The sequence below is a fragment of the Nannospalax galili genome, unplaced genomic scaffold (genome assembly GCF_000622305.1).
Source record: "Nannospalax galili isolate Female #2095 unplaced genomic scaffold, S.galili_v1.0 scaffold717, whole genome shotgun sequence".
In the NCBI taxonomy this organism is placed as follows: Eukaryota; Metazoa; Chordata; class Mammalia; order Rodentia; family Spalacidae; genus Nannospalax; species Nannospalax galili.
Window position 1 is genome coordinate 473137 of NW_008339763.1, and position 18751 is coordinate 491887.

Sequence of the window (18751 nt, forward strand, 5' to 3'; positions counted from 1 at the left end):
CGGCGGCGGCTGCTGTAGCGGCGGGCAGCGGGAAGATGGAGGAGCGGCTCTACTCGGTGCTGTGCTGCACCGTGTGTCTGGACCTGCCCAAGGCCTCCGTGTACCAGGTAGGGCCTCCGGCCCGGTGCCGCGTCTTTTAGAGGCCTGGCCCGGAGGCCAGGGGCCGGTACCGGGGCCCCTGAATGATCCAAACATCCACCTTCCAGGCCCGCGGAACCCCGCGCCTGTCCCGAATCGCCTCGTCTCTTCTTTCTTGCTCCGAACCTGCACCGTGTGTCTGGACCTGCCCAAGGCCTCCGTGTACCAGGTAGGGCCTCCGGCCCGGTGCCGCGTCTTTTAGAGGCCTGGCCCGGAGGCCAGGGGCCGGTACCGGGGCCCCTGAATGATCCAAACATCCACCTTCCAGGCCCGCGGAACCCCGCGCCTGTCCCGAATCGCCTCGTCTCTTCTTTCTTGCTCCGAACCCCATTTTCCGTGTTCCATGACCCCTTTACTCCCGGATCTGACTTTCGTATCTCCTTGGATCCCTTGTCTCCTCCGGTTCCTCCAGGGTCCCCTTTTTGACACCCTCCAACTCCCTTTCAGCTGACCTCGCAGAAGTCTGCAGACAGGTGCCCACCTTCCCTACCGCTCCTCAGCACCACCCCTCGCTCTTAGACCCCCTGGGTACTACTACCAGAGGCCTCTTTACTCGAGAGAGCGCCACAGTTCTGATAGCCACACCCCCAAGCATGGCCCTCCACCTTCTGAACAACTAAGAAAATCTCCTTTTCTGCCCTCTGGAGCCCTGTTTCCTTCTGAACATGAACATGAAAGGAGATTGCTTCTGTCTCTTACCCAAACCCTCCGGGTTCCTGATGTGGAAGACACGATCTGCAACAAACCCTACTGAATACTTTCTCCAGCTCCAGCCTCACCAGTTCTCCTACGTAGGCACACCTCACCCATGCCAGGCTGGCTTCCTAGGCTACCAGTGCTGTAGGAAATTTGTCCTCCTCATCCTCATGTGAGGACCCAGCGTGGCTGCTGGACTCAAGGTTCTAGTCTATGGGTTTAACATGCCCTCTCCCATGAAAAGAAGCAGATCTGTGGTTGAGGCCTACAGTCAGTATGAAATAAATGCTGCACCTTCCCCTGGTCTCTCTTTCCACCTCAGTCCTCAGCATCTCTGAGAAGCAAAGCAGATTCCCTGTCAGCCTTCTTTGTATTTACAGGAACTAGAAGTGGCTAGTGGCACCTGTTTCCCTGCTTCTCTTTAGACTGAGGACCTGGGTGAGGGCCAGTATAGGGTGAATGTGGCTAGCTATTTTTCCAATCCTTTGGATCTCCTTGTCCTTGCTGTGGTCTGAGGTTGTTTAGAGGGGACCCCAGTTACCCAGATGGATGGGATACCCACCCCCTGGGTGTAAGACCGGGTACAACTGGGGCAGCATTTCCCACAGCTGCTGGTTCTAGCACCAGTATTTACCTCTCACTTTAGGGGCCATCTGAACCTGCTCACCTCCTGCTCTTTTTCTCACCATGACATCTTGGTCCATCTTAGTGGACGAGCTCTTCCTTTCCTAGGCCTCGAGTGAGTGAGAGTCCAGCAGGATAAGCCAGTAGAAGGGGGTCCCAAAGAATCCAGAGTTTCCTTGTTTCCCCTGTTATAGATGGGCTGAAGCTGGTTGGTCTTGGCATGATGACAGGCCACATGATATTGCCTCCTGGTCTACACAGAGAGCTACAATTCTGTTTCTGCCCAGAGTGGCTAATGAGTAGGCCACTGAGACTAGCTTGTTTAAACCAGCCTGTACTGTGTTAGAAGTCACTCTTGCTTAGGCAGCCGAGATGTAATACAGTGAAATGAATAGAGGCCCTGCCCTGCCAGGTACCCACCTAGGCTAAAGCTAGTCAGTGGCTTCTCTGGGAGCAAACTTGCTGATGTAGAGGATCCATGGCATTGGCAATGAGCTATGGACTCTGGCACCAGCCCCTCTCCTCCATCTCCATCCTTTTCAGGTAATATCTAGAGCAAAGATATTTCCCTATCACCTGCAAAGGCTGGAAGAAGCCTGTAGAATGTGTGGTTTTGGAAGAGCCCTTGGGCAAATGTTGGAACTTTCACTATTCACAGATGACGTGTGAAATGGGAGGGGGGCAAGGGAAAGGAAGGAAGTTTCCTAGTATCTTGGAATGTTGCTAGGGACACCTCTCAGGGCATCTTCCTGCCATGTGCAGTGCTGCCCTGGAGGATCCCTATTGCTGTCCCTACCATGGTACTATGTGTTCAGGACTCTTGCGTAGTCTTCTCAGAGGATCTCAGCACAGATGTCAGGGGTAGGACCACTGCTGGTCATCACCTCTGCCTGAGCTCAGTGTTCCATTTTCTGCTGGTCTTCTTGTGTGATCCATGTTGATGGACTGTTTCTTTAGGCCAGTTTCCACCTTCATCTTCTGCTAGCAGCATTTGTCTACTTCAGCAGAACACATGGCTCCAGGTGGGCACCAGTCATGCTGTGTATCCTGGGGACTGGCTCAGATGCCCTGCTCTGTTGTGAAGAGAAGTAACAGTGCTATACCTGGAGAAAACTCCACAGGCCATTGGGGTTGACTGGGTACATGGTAATTTGAGAGTGTTATTGTCCGTATGCCATCTGTGCTGTCAAGGAAGCATTAGGTAAGCAACAAGAATAAATGCAGGCCATACATGTGGGCTCATCCACCTGGTCCAGAGACTGAACCTCTGCATCTGCAGGTCCAGTTCCTATGGGCTATCCCCATACATCAATACAACACAGGCTGGGAAACCTGCTCAGGGCTCTGACCAAGGCCCTCAACCAAGTGATTCTCATCTCTGTGGTCTGTGTCAAGTCAGGTTAAATGTTGCAGCAGGTACAACAGGTGCGTGCTTTGATGTTCTCTGTAGGTGTTAGGTGTGTCCTGGGCAACTGGCTTAGCAAGGTATGCAGCCACCTTCCTGAGTCCTGGGTGGGCCCTTCCAAAGTCATAAGCAGACACAATAGCAGGTACTTAGTGGGTAGCAGGAAGGCTGGAGGGAAACCCACATTGAAACTTCTAGCTGTTCCAGACTGGGAAGATGGACAGGAAGTTTGTGCTGGCACCCTGTTTTGGATGTATTCTTGAGGCCTGAGAGCAATGTGACTAGACAGTAACTCTGCTCATGGAAATGTCTTCTCTGGGGAAGACTCAGCCTTGCTAATACCTGGGATGTTGCAGCCATAACCTAGACCCTGACCACCTCCTAGCTTTCTTGGTACAACCCTTTATACAAGGCCCATTGTTGTTCTTTGTAAGATAGACCCAGCCCTGATCCTTCCCTTGGATGTCACCTAGGCCCAGAGCCTTAGCCTGGCAGTGATACTGTTCCTCATTCCCACCCCTCACAAGCTCTTAGGTTCAGAGGTCAGTTGAGTAGGCCTCTGTCACAGGATATGGTAGATCCAGCCTGTATCTTGTATGGCCCCTGCTGATTTCTGACCAGGGCCCTATGGTAATGCTCCATTGTTGCTCCTGCATGCCTTCCACTTGATCTGCCCTCTCCATACCCCTGCCTGCCTCTGTGCTTCCTCATGGGCCTGACTGTGCAACACCCCACATTGTTGCCTTCTTCCTGCTGCAAGGATTCCCATCCCTCCCCTCCTGACTGGAGCACTCTACTCAGCCACAGGGAATAATTGGTATGTCCCAATTTTGCCTCTGCCAGGTCTGAACTTGGGAGACTGATATCTGGTTGACAAAAGGTCAGGAAGCAGATGTTCCATCTCTGCCCAAGACCTCCTTTTTTTCCCTTTTTCTTTTTGATTTTTATTTATTTTTATTTTTGTGTATAAGTGTTTTGCCTGCAAATATGTAAGTGCACTTGTGTTGTGCAGTGCCAGCAGAGACCAGAAGAGGGTGTTGGATCCCTTGGAACTGGAGTTATGGTCAGTTGTTAGCTGAACATGAGGGTGCTGGGAACCAAACCTTGGTCCTCTGCTAGAATAGCCAGTGCTCTTCACTACTGAACCATCTCTCCAGCCCCCCAAGACCCTTTCTGAGAATAATTGGTATCCAGGGGACTGTCATATCACCCACATGACCTCGGATCCTCTGGCACCACTGATTGGTTCCTTGAAGAAGGAAAGAGCCTTGGAAAAGGTCTGTTTTAGGTGTCCAAAACTCAGGATTGGAGGCTTCTGGAGGAGTACATTGTTTATTGTGGTGGTAGTTGTTATTTTGAGTTACTTTTAGATCTAAGCAATGTTCATTTCTGAGTGAAAGCCACACTCTGGGGGATTGCTGGGCAGTACCTGAGGCCTGATACGTGAAGGGAGTTTGAATACAGCTAACCCAAACCTCAAATCCAGCCTGGGCAGAAAGTTCATGTCTCAGCTTCCCCTGTTATTTGTTGGTGCTCTTGTACAAGGAACCAGTCCTGCTCAGGCCCGTGCTTGAGTAAGAAAGTTCAAGAAGCTGGGTCAGGCATGTGGAATGTGCCTCAAGGTGCCTCTAGGCCTGATGAAGTCTTGCCTACGTTCCAGACACCGTGGAAGACACTAGAGAGAAAGTGAACCTCTAAGTAACTGAGTAGCGCTTTGGCATTAACGCTTCAGGGAACTCCTCAGCTGCATTTTGGGACTGATAGCCTCTGTTAGGGGTCTGTGGGTCCTTGATCCCCTGGGCAAGAGGATAGGCTGTTCGTATAAGTCTGGGTACCATCTATACTGCAGTAGAAAGAGTAGTCTCCCAGTGTTTGAGAGGACCATGTGGTCCAGGTTTGAAAGAGGCACTGACCATAGGGAAGTTGTAACCAACTTGAAGTTGTGGGAGACCCATTTCTAAGACCTACTTATATAAGCTAAGGGCCTGGGCCCCTCCTTGAGCATGTCCATTCCATACAGTTCCCTTTACCCAAGGGAGAACTCAGCTAGATGGACCCCTGTCCTGGGCATGCACAGGTTGAGCAAGTGAACTGCCTGCAGCTTGGTAGAAGGAAGGGCTGGGTACTGTCCTGGGGGTACCAGAGCAAATGACTGTTTTTGGTTCATTTGTGTGTGCTCAGCATCTACAGAGGAGCCTGGGACCTCGGTCCCTAGGGATGGAGCCCTAGAGGCTTTGACATGGATGATTACAGGGGTGGCATTTATTCTGAGGCTGCTGTGGTCTTGCTGTCAAGCCTTGTTGCACCACATTGCCTCTCATACTTCATCATACTCTCACCTTAAGCCTGGAAGGAAACTGAGATCTATGGAAGGGAAGGTGATAAGCCAAAGGTCATGCTGTTGTGGCTGATAGGCTGTCGTCTGAACCTCCAAGCCAGGTTCTGTCCTGGGAGGACCTGGGAAGACCTGCAATGTCATCTTGTGTTGTGAGTCCAGGGTCCTCCTGACTAATGATGGGATGGCATTTTGGCCTAGCTGTTGCAGGAACTTTCTGAAGATACCTGGGCACTGAGGCTGGCATTATAAAGACATCTGTGGCCCAGCTTCTGACTAGGCAGTGGGCACAAGTCAAGACAGGCACAGTGTCCACCTAAGTCTTAAGTATGGCTTCCCTGAAACTATATGTTGTTAGGTCTTGCTCAGGAAGTGATGAGAGGGCTATAGACCAGTGCATTGTGTGGGTAGATTACCTGGGTTGGGTATTACCTAGAGCTTTTCTAGATAGCATCCCTTGAATGACTACTGGTGAAGGGCTCATATGAGTATGTATGGCTTGGCCATTATGCCACAGAACATCTTGGGACTGGTTTTGCTCAGACTCAGAACTGAGCTGTCAGGGCTGAAAGAGCTGTAACCCCATTTTTCCATACTTTATAGATAGATACCCCCTCCCCAGAAACCCAGAAGAACTTAGAAGAAGACAGAGTTAGCACCACTTCCTTGTGGTGTGGAATTGACTTATGTCTGTGTTGGGGTCTGGGATCCCCAGGAGACTAGACCATGTGGCCAGACCCAGCCCAGACTCATGTGGCTTTCAGGGTGCGGTGCAGGAGTGATGAAGTAATAATATTATTAGGAGCTTTAGCTCCCCCGTAGGAGGGCTCAGAACTTCTTTCCAAGTTTGGCTAGACTAGGATTTGGTACAGGTATCCCCAGCCTGGCTTGGAAACTTTGAGAGTCTGAGGCTACAACCAGGAGGAATACTATTGCCCCACTGCTCAGGCTGGTGAACCCTGGAAGTGACTGCAGAGCTGGGGCCACAGCCTCATCTAAGGCACAGGCAGCTTCTTACCAGGAGATGCCTGAAACTGTTCACATGGAGTAGTGTGGGAATACCAACCAGGTCCTGGGGTGGGAGTCTTGGTTCTGGTATCCTGCTGGGTGTCCCTTTTTTTGTTTTTGGTCTTTTTGAGACAGGGTCTCCGTATAGCCCCAGCTGTTCTAGAACTCACTATGTAGACCAGGCTGGCCTTGAACTCACAGAGATCTGCTTGCCTCTGCCTCCAAGTGCTGGGATTAAAGGCGTGTACCACCACACCCGGCTATTTTATTATATTTTTATTTTATCTGTCTGAGTGTATTGCCTGCATGTGTGTGAGTGTACCCATGTCATGCAATGCCCACAGAGGTAAAAGAGGTGGTAGGATCCCCTGGAAGTAGAGTTATGGTCCGTTGTTAGTGGCCATGTGGGTGCTGGGAATCAAACCCAGGTCCACTGCAAGAGTAGCCAGTGTTCTTGACCACTGACTCCAGTCTCTGAACTTTTTAAAAAATATTATTTTTATTTTGTGTGTATTAGTGTATTGCCTGCATGTGTGTAAGTGCAATCGTGTCATGCAGTGCCCATGAAAGTCAAAGGAGAGCATCAGATTCCCCTAGAACTGGAGTTACAGATGGTTGTTAGCTGCCATATGGGTGGTGGGAATTGAACTCGGGTCCTGTGCAAGAGCAGTCAGTGCTCTTAACCACTGAGCCATCTCTCCAGCCCCCTGAACATTTTTTTAAAGACAGGGTCTTGCCATGTATCCCAGGCTGACCTAGAAATCACTTTGTATTGGAACAGTCCTGCCTCTGCCTCCTGAATGCTTATACCACTCTAAGTTCTGCGTAGACTTCCTTCTTGGAGGATGCTGTGTGGCTAGGTGGGAATCACCTAGAACATATGACCATTCAAAATTTTGTACTGCGTCTCTTCCTGCCTTCCAGAAGGAATAGTAGTCATTGTTCCAGGCAGTCCACAGGCAGATAGGGGATAAAAGGACCTGTGACTTGGGTCCTTGGTCAGGGCCTGCCACATCTGCACCCATCCCCAACCTTGAGCCCTCTCCCACTGACTGCTAGGGATGGATATTGCAGACTGATTTTTTCCTATTTCACCTTAGGTAGTTCATGTGTCTAGGTTCTAGCTAGCTCCTGCCATGCCCTGTTTACCCAGGCCCAACTTAGCCAAGCTACTCTCCTCACTTGTAGTGCATGTTTTAATTTTTAAGCTAACTTAGGTTTGAATGCCGATACTCTTGTGGCATGGAGTCTGCAGCAGGCCTCTGTCACCATGATTGTTCAGCATGCAGATTCTATCACTCATTGGATAAATTGTGGCTTAGAGAGCCTGCTGAAGCAGTAAGATGGCAACTGGAGTTTACTAAGCATGCCACCTGTGCAGGCATAGCCTCCTGGCATGACCAGGCAGTGGCTATATGAGTGTCCCCTTTCTGATGCACACTGTACAGAGCAACCTCAACATGGCAGGCCTGATATCTGGGCCTCCCCTTTGATACTGAGTCCCTCACAGTGTGAGAGGTCCACCCTGGTGTAGGGCTCTCAGTACACCCTGTATCTTTTAATGGCACCAAGTAATGCTTAATGTGTATTAGATCAGTAAGAGATCCAGGATAAGAGTAGTTCTGGCAGTCTCTGTTCATATGAGCAAGAACCCCCATCCCATTTACATCAGTCCAACTCAGCATTGGGTCCCATCAGCAACCTGCCTTCTTCACACCTGTCTCTAACCTGGGCCAGCTCAGCCTCCTGCCTGCTGTAACACTGTGCCATTGACTTTGGTAGTCACCCTTTCTGGGTGTAGGCAACTGCTGGCTCTCACCTGTGTGCCAGCAAGAGCTTTCATGGAGGGGCCACAGTTGGTCTCAGCCTGGGCCACGCCTAGTCCCCATAAGAGCAGCCTTTCTGAAAGCCAAGGGAAGGGGAACATGCCTGCCTCAGCAGCAACCAAGACCCCACTGATCAGCTGCTAGCTAATTGTACCTGCCAAGCCAAGCCAAGAGCCAGTCTTCTAGGACGGGAAAAATGGAAAAGCCAAGTTCCAAGCCCAGATATGGTCAAGTGGGTCTCCAGCCAGGCCTGCTTCAGGTATAGTCAGGAACCCCATGACCTGATGAAGCCCTGCTCTCCACAGAGCCAGAACTGGGTGTATCCTGGCATGACCTTCCCAAGCAGCTCTCAGTGTTTGCTAGATACCAGCAAGATTTGGGGATCAGCATGCACTTCTCTCCTCAATAGAATCCCTCGGGACAACTGGCCTGGCTGGAACCAGCAGATGTGGGTGGGCATGTGTGTGTGCAAGCATCCTACAAGTCTGTGAGCTTCACCTCCCTTTCCTTCTCCACAGTGTACTAACGGTCACTTGATGTGCGCTGGCTGTTTTATCCACCTACTAGCAGATGCCCGGCTGAAGGAGGAGCAGGCCACATGTCCCAACTGTCGTTGTGAGATCAGTAAGAGCCTCTGCTGCCGGAACCTGGCTGTGGAGAAAGCTGTGAGTGAGCTGCCTTCAGAGTGTGGCTTCTGCCTGCGCCAGTTTCCTCGCTCCCTCCTAGAGAGGCACCAGAAGGAAGAATGCCAGGACAGGTAAATCACTGAGGCTAGGGGTCAGCCACATGTCTGGAGCACACCATGGTATAGGTGTGGCCTTGCAGTCTGGTCAGTCCTTCTGTGGGCTCTGGGGACCTCATGTGCAGCTCAGTAATACCCCTGTAGCCCCCAGGTTATAAGAATGTGCCCGGGGGTGGGGGTGGGGGCTGGAGAGATGGCTCAGCAGTTAAGAGCACTGGTTATTCTTGAAGAAGACCTGGGTTCGAATCCCAGCACCCACATGGCAGCTAACAACTGTCCATAACACCAGTCCCAGGGTATCCAACAGCCTCTTCTGACCTCCGTGGGCATTGCATGATATGGGTTCACTTACCTACATGCAGGCAATACATTCATACACATAAAATAAAAATAATAAATTTAAAAAAAAAAAGAATATGCCTTCCCACAGAAGACAGTTAGGGTCTGTACTAGTTGTTCTCTAGAGATGATGCTGACCCTCTGGGATTCTCTGTGGATAGTGGGTAGGTCCTTAAGGGGGTCCAAGACAGCATAGTCAGCTCAGGAGCTCTAGGAAGCTCTTATATATGGCTCCTTTGCTTGGCAACCCACTCCCAGCAAGTAGACACAGCCACTTGGCTGGCAGGGCCCTGGTGGAAAGGGCTTTCTTAGAATGAGACTGTATAGGACCCAGTACCATGGTCAACAGTCACTACTAAGCAGAGGAGAGACATCAGTTGGTACAGGAGGCATGATGGCTGACAACTCTAGCTCTCTCTTACTCATCTTCCTGTTCTCTGAGTCCCTCCCCTCCCTTTTCTTTCACATACATGTGCACACACATGTACTTTGAGTGCCTGGGTTCACAGCTCCATGTATCCTACAGGGAAGGGTTTATAGTTGCATAGAAGTAGCCTCTGCAGCGGATCTTTGTGAGTTCGAGACCAGCCTGGTCTACATAGTGAGTTCCAGGACAGCTGGGGGTACAGGAAGACCCTGTCTCAAAAAAAAAAAAAAAAAAAAAAAAAAAGAAGTAGCCTATGTAGTACTCTTGGGCATGGCCACTTGCTCCAGCCACAGGGTTGACCAGTATGCTCACTTCCTCCCAGAGTGACACAGTGCAAATACAAGCGCATCGGCTGCCCCTGGCATGGCCCTTTCCATGAGCTGACAGTGCATGAAGCTGCATGTGCTCACCCAACCAAGACAGGCAATGAGCTAATGGAGATCCTAGATGAGATGGACCAGAGCCACCGCAAGGAGATGCAACTCTATAACAGCATCTTCAGCCTGCTCAGCTTTGAGAAGATCGGCTACACAGGTGAGGCAACCCCACATTCCCTTGCATGCCACACAGGTGCTTCTTTAGGCTGAGGGACTGACAGCCAAGAGCCTGGGAGGCAGCAGGCTCTGGGCAGTGGGCACAGGCTGCGCCGATGGCCAGACTCTAGATAATCTCCAGATGGACAGGAGGATGGTTGCCATGGGGAAGAAGACAGGTTGGAAACTGAGCAGGAGGAGGGGTACACCTGCATGGCTCTCATAATAGTCCCTCTCACCTGTCTTCCCCACCTCTGCCTACCACCCCAGCAAGGTGACCCCGTCACTGTATAGGACTCCACAGACTTGGGATGGTTGGGGTCTAACCAGAAAATGAGGTATGTTTCGGGGAGGTCTGGGAGCTTAGGTCCTTACCTTTGGAGCATGAAGCAAGAAGAACGGTCCATCAAGTAAGGTCCTGCCTGCAGATGTTCACTGAAGGCCACGGGGCCTCCTGAGGCTGGCATGAAGCTGTTCAGGGGCAGGGCTCCGGAACAAGCTGAGGGTGCTCATCTCAAACTGTAGACCTGGGAGTGGATGCCCACAGATGAGCAGGCTGGACTGGGCCTATGCCCACTGGATGTCACAGCTCCTGGGCCACTGCCACCAGCTTTTGAACATGTCGGGGAGCAGAAGCCAGGCCAGAACTTGGGCCAGAGAACAGCAAGAAGAACCTGCTGACAGTGGGGCCACTCAGGGAAACTTCATTCCCTCTACTGTACACCCTACGGCAGGTGGCCAGCTCAGAAAACCCAGGGCAGTCTTGAACAGTCAGTCATGCCATGCTGCCTAGACTGGCCCAAACAGGCCTGAGAAGCAAAGGGCCCAGGGGGCTGCACCAGCAGAAAGCTATGGCCCCTGGTTAAAAGCAGCCTTGGCTGATCTGGTAGCCTGTGGGATCTGGGCGGGCCAAGCCATGTGGCTACAGCAGGGGCTAGGTGGGAAGCCCTGTACATGCAGGAAGGACTGGCTGCGTAAGAGCCCACACCTTCACAGCAGGACTTGCCAGCCACAGGCCTGCAAAGAGGACTGCAAAGGCAGGTCTGCCTGCTAAGCAACAGCCCTACAGACAGCTGGGCAGAGCCCATACCACAGTCCAACATGAAGGACCTGGCACTCCCCTCGGGCAAGACCAGATACCGTATGCTCACCTGCCGGCTTTTCTGGCAGCTCTGTATCGGAACCAATAAAGTGCACTTGTTCTCAGAACTGTATCCTGTCTGTGTGTCTGCTTACCCCACCCCTGAGGGGATGGGACTGAGGGTGGAGAGGGTGGCTCTGTCGGTTGGCCATACCTGGGATGCAGCCTGACCTCCTACAGTGTCAGGACTCTTCAGCTAATTGGTGTTAATTCTGTTTGTAGTTCCCCCCAAAAGCTTGTGCACCTCCATTTGCCATGTGACAAGTAGAGCACGTTGTTCCCGGGTAAGTTGCCTTCCTCACTGGCTGAGCCTGTCCTTGGCCTGTTGGGGAAGGCGCCACCCCTTGGCCCTGCCCAGCACTAACAGTTGGCTGTCTCCGGCCCTGTCTGTCTCCACAGAGGTTCAGTTCCGGCCTTACCGCACTGATGACTTCATTACGCGCCTGTACTATGAGACACCACGGTTCACAGTACTGAACCAGACATGGGTCCTGAAGGCTCGTGTGAATGACTCCGAGCGCAACCCCAACCTGTCATGCAAGCGCACACTTTCCTTCCAGCTGCTCCTCAAGAGCAAGGTCACAGCACCCCTGGAGTGTTCTTTCCTTCTGCTCAAGGGCCCATATGACGACGTGAGGATCAGTCCTGTCATCTACCACTTTGTCTTCACCAACGAGAGCAATGAGACAGACTATGTGCCACTGCCCATCATCGACTCTGTGGAGTGCAACAAGCTGCTAGCTGCCAAGAACATCAACCTGCGGCTCTTCCTGTTCCAGATTCAGAAGTAGGATGGGCCCAGGACGCCTAAGGAGCGGAGGGCTGCAGTCCAGTAGTACTGTCCCATCCACCCCTGGCTTGGCAGCAACTTCGCACTACTATCTGATCATTTTAGCAGAGGAAAACAAAATCAAAACACTGGGAAAGTCTGCATGTGTGTGCGACTGGGTCCCTGCCTCTGGCTCCCCTTCCTCCCCTTTGCCTCCCACCTCCTACAGGCAGCCAGAGGCTGGGCTGACCACAGTGAAAACAGTACTCTGGGCTCCTCAGGCTCAGGTACAGGTGGTGAGGAGGGCAAGAAACCAGCCACCTTTGCCCCCAGCTCCCATCCTCACGTCTAGGTGTCGCTGTGGTTCCCTGGCCAGGCTCAGAGGCCCTGGCTGACTTCAGACAGTATATTTGATTGCAATTAAAAAGGCAGCCTTGTTTCCTACTTTCTGTTTTGTTGGAGGGGAAGGCGTGGCCATGAACAGACTTCGTGGGAGCTTTGGTTTGTCCTGGCGGTCAGAGTTTATCTTGTCCCTGATACTGTACCTGCCTGTGTACCCCAGGAAGGACTTATAGACACTGCCTCCCCACATTCTGTCATGGGTTGAGACTAAGGCCTGGTCAGTGAGCCAGGGAGAGTTGGGCTCCCCCAGCCATTGACCACTCAAAGGAGGCGGGACTTTGCCAGCAGGGCTCAGCAAATGTTTTCGGAATGCAGGGTGAAATTCTGTCTCTTCCCAAGAAAAAAAATTAAACTCTATAGGTTCTTTACTCAGCCTAGAAGGCCAGGTGTCCTCGGGGTACCAAGGAGGCAGCCACTGTCTGTGAGAACTGCATTTGGTGGGGGCAACAGGACCAAGGCAGCACAATGTAGTTTTATTGCCTGAAGGAAGTAGGCCCTCCCCTTGACTTGACCAGTCACAGATGCTCTGAGTGGTGGTTGTGACCAGAACCACTATTAGGCCTTCATGGAACGGGAAGCAGCCTTTCCTGGTAGGGCTAGGCCCTTGTCCCTTTTCCCCTTGAGTCCTCCAGAGGTACTGGGAAGGGTAGGACTTGCCTCTTTCGATCTGCTTAGGAGATGAGGCTCTTCTGTCATAGTTTTTCGTTGCTTTAATACCAAAGAACTGGTTTCCTCTGCCCTGGCCAGCCCTCCACATGTCTCAAAGCAGCCCCCACCACCCCATGCAAACTGCTTGGATCTGGTCCTCCACTGCCCAATCCTTCCTGTCTGAGGGACAGGGTAGTCCTGGCCATGTTGGGTACAGAGTGTTGGTGGGATGACTCCTGAGGCTCCTCCTACCCTGGCCTTCAGGAGGGCAAGGGGCCAAGAAATGAAGAGAAGGCCCTGTGATGCTGGATACAAGCCCCACCTGTCTTCCTGAGTATGGCCAGGTACAGGCCAGTATAGTCCCCCACCTCTGCATAGACTGAAAGCATAGACTGAAAGTTTCTCAGCTATTTTCCAGAACCCTATTTGAGTTCCTGCATGAGGCTTGTGGGGAGTTCTCTCCTGCAAATGTCACCTGGCCAAATGAGTTGGGAAGGCCCATATTTGGCTTCTGCTACAAAAGACCCCATGTCAGATTGCAGCACATCCATGGGAGCAGTGGCCCCTGATTCAGGTTATAGCCCCATAATTTTCCTCTCCCTTTTGGGACAAGCTTCTCTCTCATGTTCACCTGGCAGAGGGCCTTTGGAAAATGGGAAACTTCTAGGTTGCAAGGTGGTGATGTAAAAATTGGGAGGATGGACTTGCCCTGTTCACCTGTGTCCAGATATGTGAGAGACTGATTCACAGAAGGCAACCTGCAGGTCTGGGGAAGGACAGGATGAGAGGCTTGCTCCCCATGAGCACAAGCAAACTGGGACACAGTGGGCATGGGGAGTGAAGCTGGGGGCTCAGAGGCAGCATAGTTTTGGGTGCAGGTGTGTATGGCTAAGAGGCATACCCCAAGGCACACATAGGGTTAGGGCAGTGCCCAGGTGAGACTCACACAGCCTAGAAGAACCAGACACCAAGGAAAATTAGCATGTCTCTTGGCCATGCTGGAGACCGGCTCTACAAAACCTTTCAGCATTGTCACTGTGGGCCCTTTATTTGGGGGAAGGGGCACCACATTTACCAGCTTGTGTCCAGAATCCTGTCATCTTTCTGTCCTAATCTGGTCTTTTATCTGTCTTCTCTGGGGATGTGAAAGGGGTTTAGTCTCAGCAGATATTGATGAGGCTGCTGGAGGGGTTGCATAGGCCAAGCCCCCCACCAACCTGTCTCATTCCCACTCCCTGTGAGCACCATATCCCTCAGTTTGCCCAAAGTGAGACATTTACAAAAATAAAAAAATAATTTTCTAAAGAGCAGAGCAAGAAGTGTTTTTATGGCTGTTGGAAATGAGTTACCATGTCACTTTTGTGCTTTGCATTTTCTTTGAATATTTTCTGTATGTAACTGTAGTTTAAAAAAATATTCTAAACCATGTTTTGTCTGTGTTTCCTTACCAAAAGACAGTCTTGTGGTGGGGTTTCCTGGGCTCTGCTAGTCTCCCTCAGCCTGTATCCCTATCCCCCAGTCCTTCAGCCTTCAGTCCTGTAAAGCACCTGGATAGAAAAGTTGAATTACCTCTAAAGAGTAACTGGGCTCTGTTGTGGGAAACTGTTAGAAATGTAGATAAATACATTTGTGCCTTTTTTTTTTTTTTGGTCTTTTTGAGACAGGGTCTCCATGTAGCCCCAGCTGTCCTGGAACTCACTATGAAATAAATTCATTTTGTCCTTTTTTTTTTTTTTGGTCTTTTTGAGACAGGGTCTCCATGTAGCCCCAGCTGTCCTGGAACTCAATATGTAGACCAGGCTGGCCTTGAACTCACAGAGATCCACCTGCCTCTGCCTCCTGAGTGTTGGGATTAAAGGCGTTTGCCACCACCCCCGGCCACATTTGTGTCTTTTTTCAATGTCAGGATTTGTTGAATAACACTAAGTTCACAATGTACTATAATTTCAGTGGTAACAATTTGCCAGATGTTCTTTTTTCCTTGGTAACCCTGACCAAGGCAAACACAGATTCATTTATTACAATCTTAGTAGAGGCCACAAAGTTTAAGAGGTTTCAGAGGTCTGAGGCAGAAACACTGATAGAGATGCAGATGTCTCTGTGAGAGAAAATAACCAACTGCTGGAGTCTGCTACTGCTTTGGGGGGTCAGACCACTGAGGGTCACAGGTTTGAGATCAAACCTGCAGAGTTGAGTCCAGCTACAGAAAAGATTAGGACTGGGTCCAGATAAACGGGTGGACAAATGGACAGCAGGTATAGATGTGCAAACAGGACAACCAACAGACAGCCATGTCAATAGCAAGAACTAAGGCAGGCTTCAGCCCCTGGAACAGTCAGGAACCCACTGCCTGTTGCTTAATGCACACACTGGGTAGTCAGATGACAGATCTATCGGGGCATTGTAGTGTTAGCTAGTGCCCTTTCCTTAGTGAAAGTTCTTGAGTCTAAAGTACATTGTCCTTCTGGGTAAGAAATAGAAGAGTTAATGCTATGAACAGATATACATGCAGCAGCAGACGGTCTCTGGTAAGAGTTCAGCTTTCTGAGGCAAAGTGGAAATCCCTTCTTATAGGTCTCAGGAAGAAGGAAGGTTTCACAGAAGGAGTCTGCTGCCAGGCTGTTCTTGATTCCTGGGAGAGGGTAGGGAATTCTGGGGAAGAAATGTACAACTCAGGATGTGGGGGAAATGAGGAAGGGCACATCTAGTTGAGGTGTGCCCGTTATATGAATCAGGGGGCTGCTAAGCCCTCTGATGTCCTGAAGTCTGATAGCCTGGTCTGTAAACTTCCTTGGGGAAGTAAAAACGGCACTTACTGTTCTGAAATCTGGACACCTGAAGAGTCTGTTTAAAGACTCATACCAGGGATCCCAGCAACAACTATGAGGATGGAGATTAAGCTGTGGATGGTTACAACTTGAGCAGCTTCTGGTCTGAGATTTAACATTCAGTATGGTGTGTTCATAAATTCTTGGTCATGGTTTTCATTTCCCTGATATGATTTGAATGCACCCACATGCCCCTACAGTTCCAATTTACCTCAATAAATTTATAGAGTGACACCCTTTCTACTCCCAGGAATAAGTTATTTATCAGTCTGTGCTACATAGATGATGCCAGACAGAAAGTGTCATTCACATGTCTACCTAAGCACAGAGTCATCATCCTCAAAATGGAGTCAATACCTGCTTCTGGGCCAGTGAAATGGTTCAGTGAGTAAAGGCACTTGCTACACAGGCTTGACAACCTGAGTACAATCCCTGGGACCCACCTAAGTTTGGAAGGAGAAAACTGGCTTTACAAAGTTGTCCTCTGACCTCCACATTCACACCACACTGTGTGCACCTGCCCCAAGTCATTCATACACATAAGCATGCACACAAATAATAAGTAAGCTGCCTATGGACTAGAAAGATGATTCAGAAAGGCTCAGAAGAGTACATATTGCCACAGACACATATATATAACTAAAAATCACTAAATTAAAAAATTATTTTTATTTTATGTGTATAATTGTATTGCCTGCATGTATGTAAGTACCTGTGTCTTGCAATGCCTGCAGAGGGCAGAAGAGGCCATTCAATCCTCTCAAACTGTTGTTATGGACAGTTGTTAGCTGCAATGTGGGTGCTAGGATTTGAACCTGGGTCTTCTGCAAGAGCAGCCAGTGTTCTTAACCGCTGAGTCATCTCTCCAGACCTCAAATTTTTTTAAAAAAGCTGCTTCAATATAGAGTAATTTAGATCAGCCTGATCTCAACAGGCTCCCAGGAACTGTGCTGTTTTGTGAACCCGAGACCTAGAGGGAAGGTGATTCATGGTCTTCCCAACAGCTCTGGGGCCTCCCTCATGTCTTTAGCTCTTCATCCCGTACCTTTCTCCATCCCACTCCTCCTCTCTCACTGTGCCATTCACATGCCTAGCCAGCCTTCTAGGTGGTAGGCTTGATTTCAGAGGCTTTGGAATGGGGAAGGAGGTGGCAGGTCTCCAAACTTATTCTGACATCCTGGGGCCCATCAAGGGTTGGTCTAATATCTGCCCTTGTTAAGGAGCTCTACCACATCTGATTTTCCTTTTCACCATGCACAGCTCTACAGGACTGATCTCACCACACCCTGGTAGTCTTCAGGCAGCAATGCCTGGCGTTCTGAAGGGTCTGTCAGATGTAGGAGCTTCTCATAGGCCTATCTGCTTTCTACATCACGTTCTTCCCAACAGGTGTTGTTGTCTGTCCTCTAGCTGAGAGTTTTACCCCATTGTTTTGATTCCGATAGAAAATGAACTTGTCTGGTGATGAGTGTGGTGGACAGATGCTTATAATCCCAGCAATTGGGAGGTAGAAGCAGGAAGATCAGGAATTCAAGGTCATCCCACTGCTACATGGTGAGTTTGAGGCTTGCCTGGGCTCCATAAGACCCTGACTCAAAAAACCCAAAAAAACAACGAAGAGAAAGAAAAACTTGTCTATCTCTCACTCCTATGACTGTGGATTCTGCACCAAATTTCCACTGGGGCCCTCAGTACACAGTCAGGTGCTGGACTTGCCCCACAGCCAGGAGTGAGAGCCCCAAGTCATGGCACTTGTTTGGTCCTCAAGATAACGGGGAACTGAGCACCCTGAATCACAAGATTCCAGATATGGCTTCAAGCCCTTTGCAGATGAGAAATGTGGATTGGTTTTAACCCTTCAGCCTAATTTCCACCCCAATTGCTTTTCAACACAGTTACACAACTTACAAGTGTCTTCATTACATCTTCTGGGAACACTCCCAGAAAAAATACTTTGCTCTGTTTATTAAAAAAAATACATTTCCTCCCCTTCTTCTGTCAACAGCCTTGGGGGAGTGAGTTCCCAAATGTAACTGTGTCCTCTTGCACATGGGCTCTTCCCTGGAGCATCTGATGTTGCAGTTAAGGCCTCATACCTCATCTTTAAGAGTTACATGTGTAGCCAGGAGTGGTAGTCTTTAATTCCAGCTCTAGGGAGGCAGAGGAAGCCAGATTTCTGTGAGTTCAAGGCCAGCTTTGTCTACTACAGAGCAAGTTCCAGGCCAGGCCAGGGTTACCTAGTGAGACCCTGTCTCAAAAAAAAAAAAAAAATTGCTGGGCACGGGGTGCACTCCTTTAGTCCCAGCACTTGGGAGGCAGAGGCAGGCAGATCTCTGTGAGTTCAAGGCCAGCATGGTCTACATAGGGAGTTCCAGGCCAGTTGAACCCACAGGGAGACGCTGTCTCAAAAAGACCAAAAAAAAAAAAAAAATTAAAGTGTCAATAGGTGGTATGTGCCTTAATTTCCAGAGGAAATGAGGGTAACATTACAGAACACTGTGAGCAGAGGACCAGAGTTTGATTCCTGCACTCAAGTCTAGCAGCTCACAACCTGTCTGTAACTCCCGCTCTAGTGGGATCCCACTCCTCTGGTCTCCATGGGTACCCAAATTCACATGCACATACAGACAGACACAGACACACACAATTTAAAAGATAAGGGTTGGAGAGATGGCTCAGTGGTTAAGAACACTGACTGTTTTTGCAGAAGACCCAGGTTCAAATCCCAGCACCCACATGGCAATTAACAACTGTCTGTAACTCCAGTTCTAGGGATCTTATGGCCTCTTCTGTCCTCCACAAACACTGCACAAGCTGGGTGCACTTACATACATACAGGCAATACATGCATACACATAAAATAAAAAATAATAGAACATTTTTAAAAAAT

At 50.1% G+C, this 18751-nt stretch overlaps 1 protein-coding gene across 1 annotated transcript in view; it reads left to right on the forward strand.

Annotated features, from left to right (window-relative positions):
* Positions 1–14459, forward strand: part of Cyhr1 (cysteine and histidine rich 1) — a 17734-nt gene extending 3275 nt beyond the window's left edge. The window contains exons 3-5 of the mRNA XM_008834406.2: positions 8551–8789; positions 9863–10074; positions 11614–14459. Coding sequence (XP_008832628.1) covers positions 8551–8789; positions 9863–10074; positions 11614–12005 — 843 coding nt within the window. The 3' untranslated portion in view covers positions 12006–14459. The remainder of the gene's footprint in view (positions 1–8550; positions 8790–9862; positions 10075–11613) is intronic.
* Positions 14460–18751: the final 4292 nt, after the last annotated feature.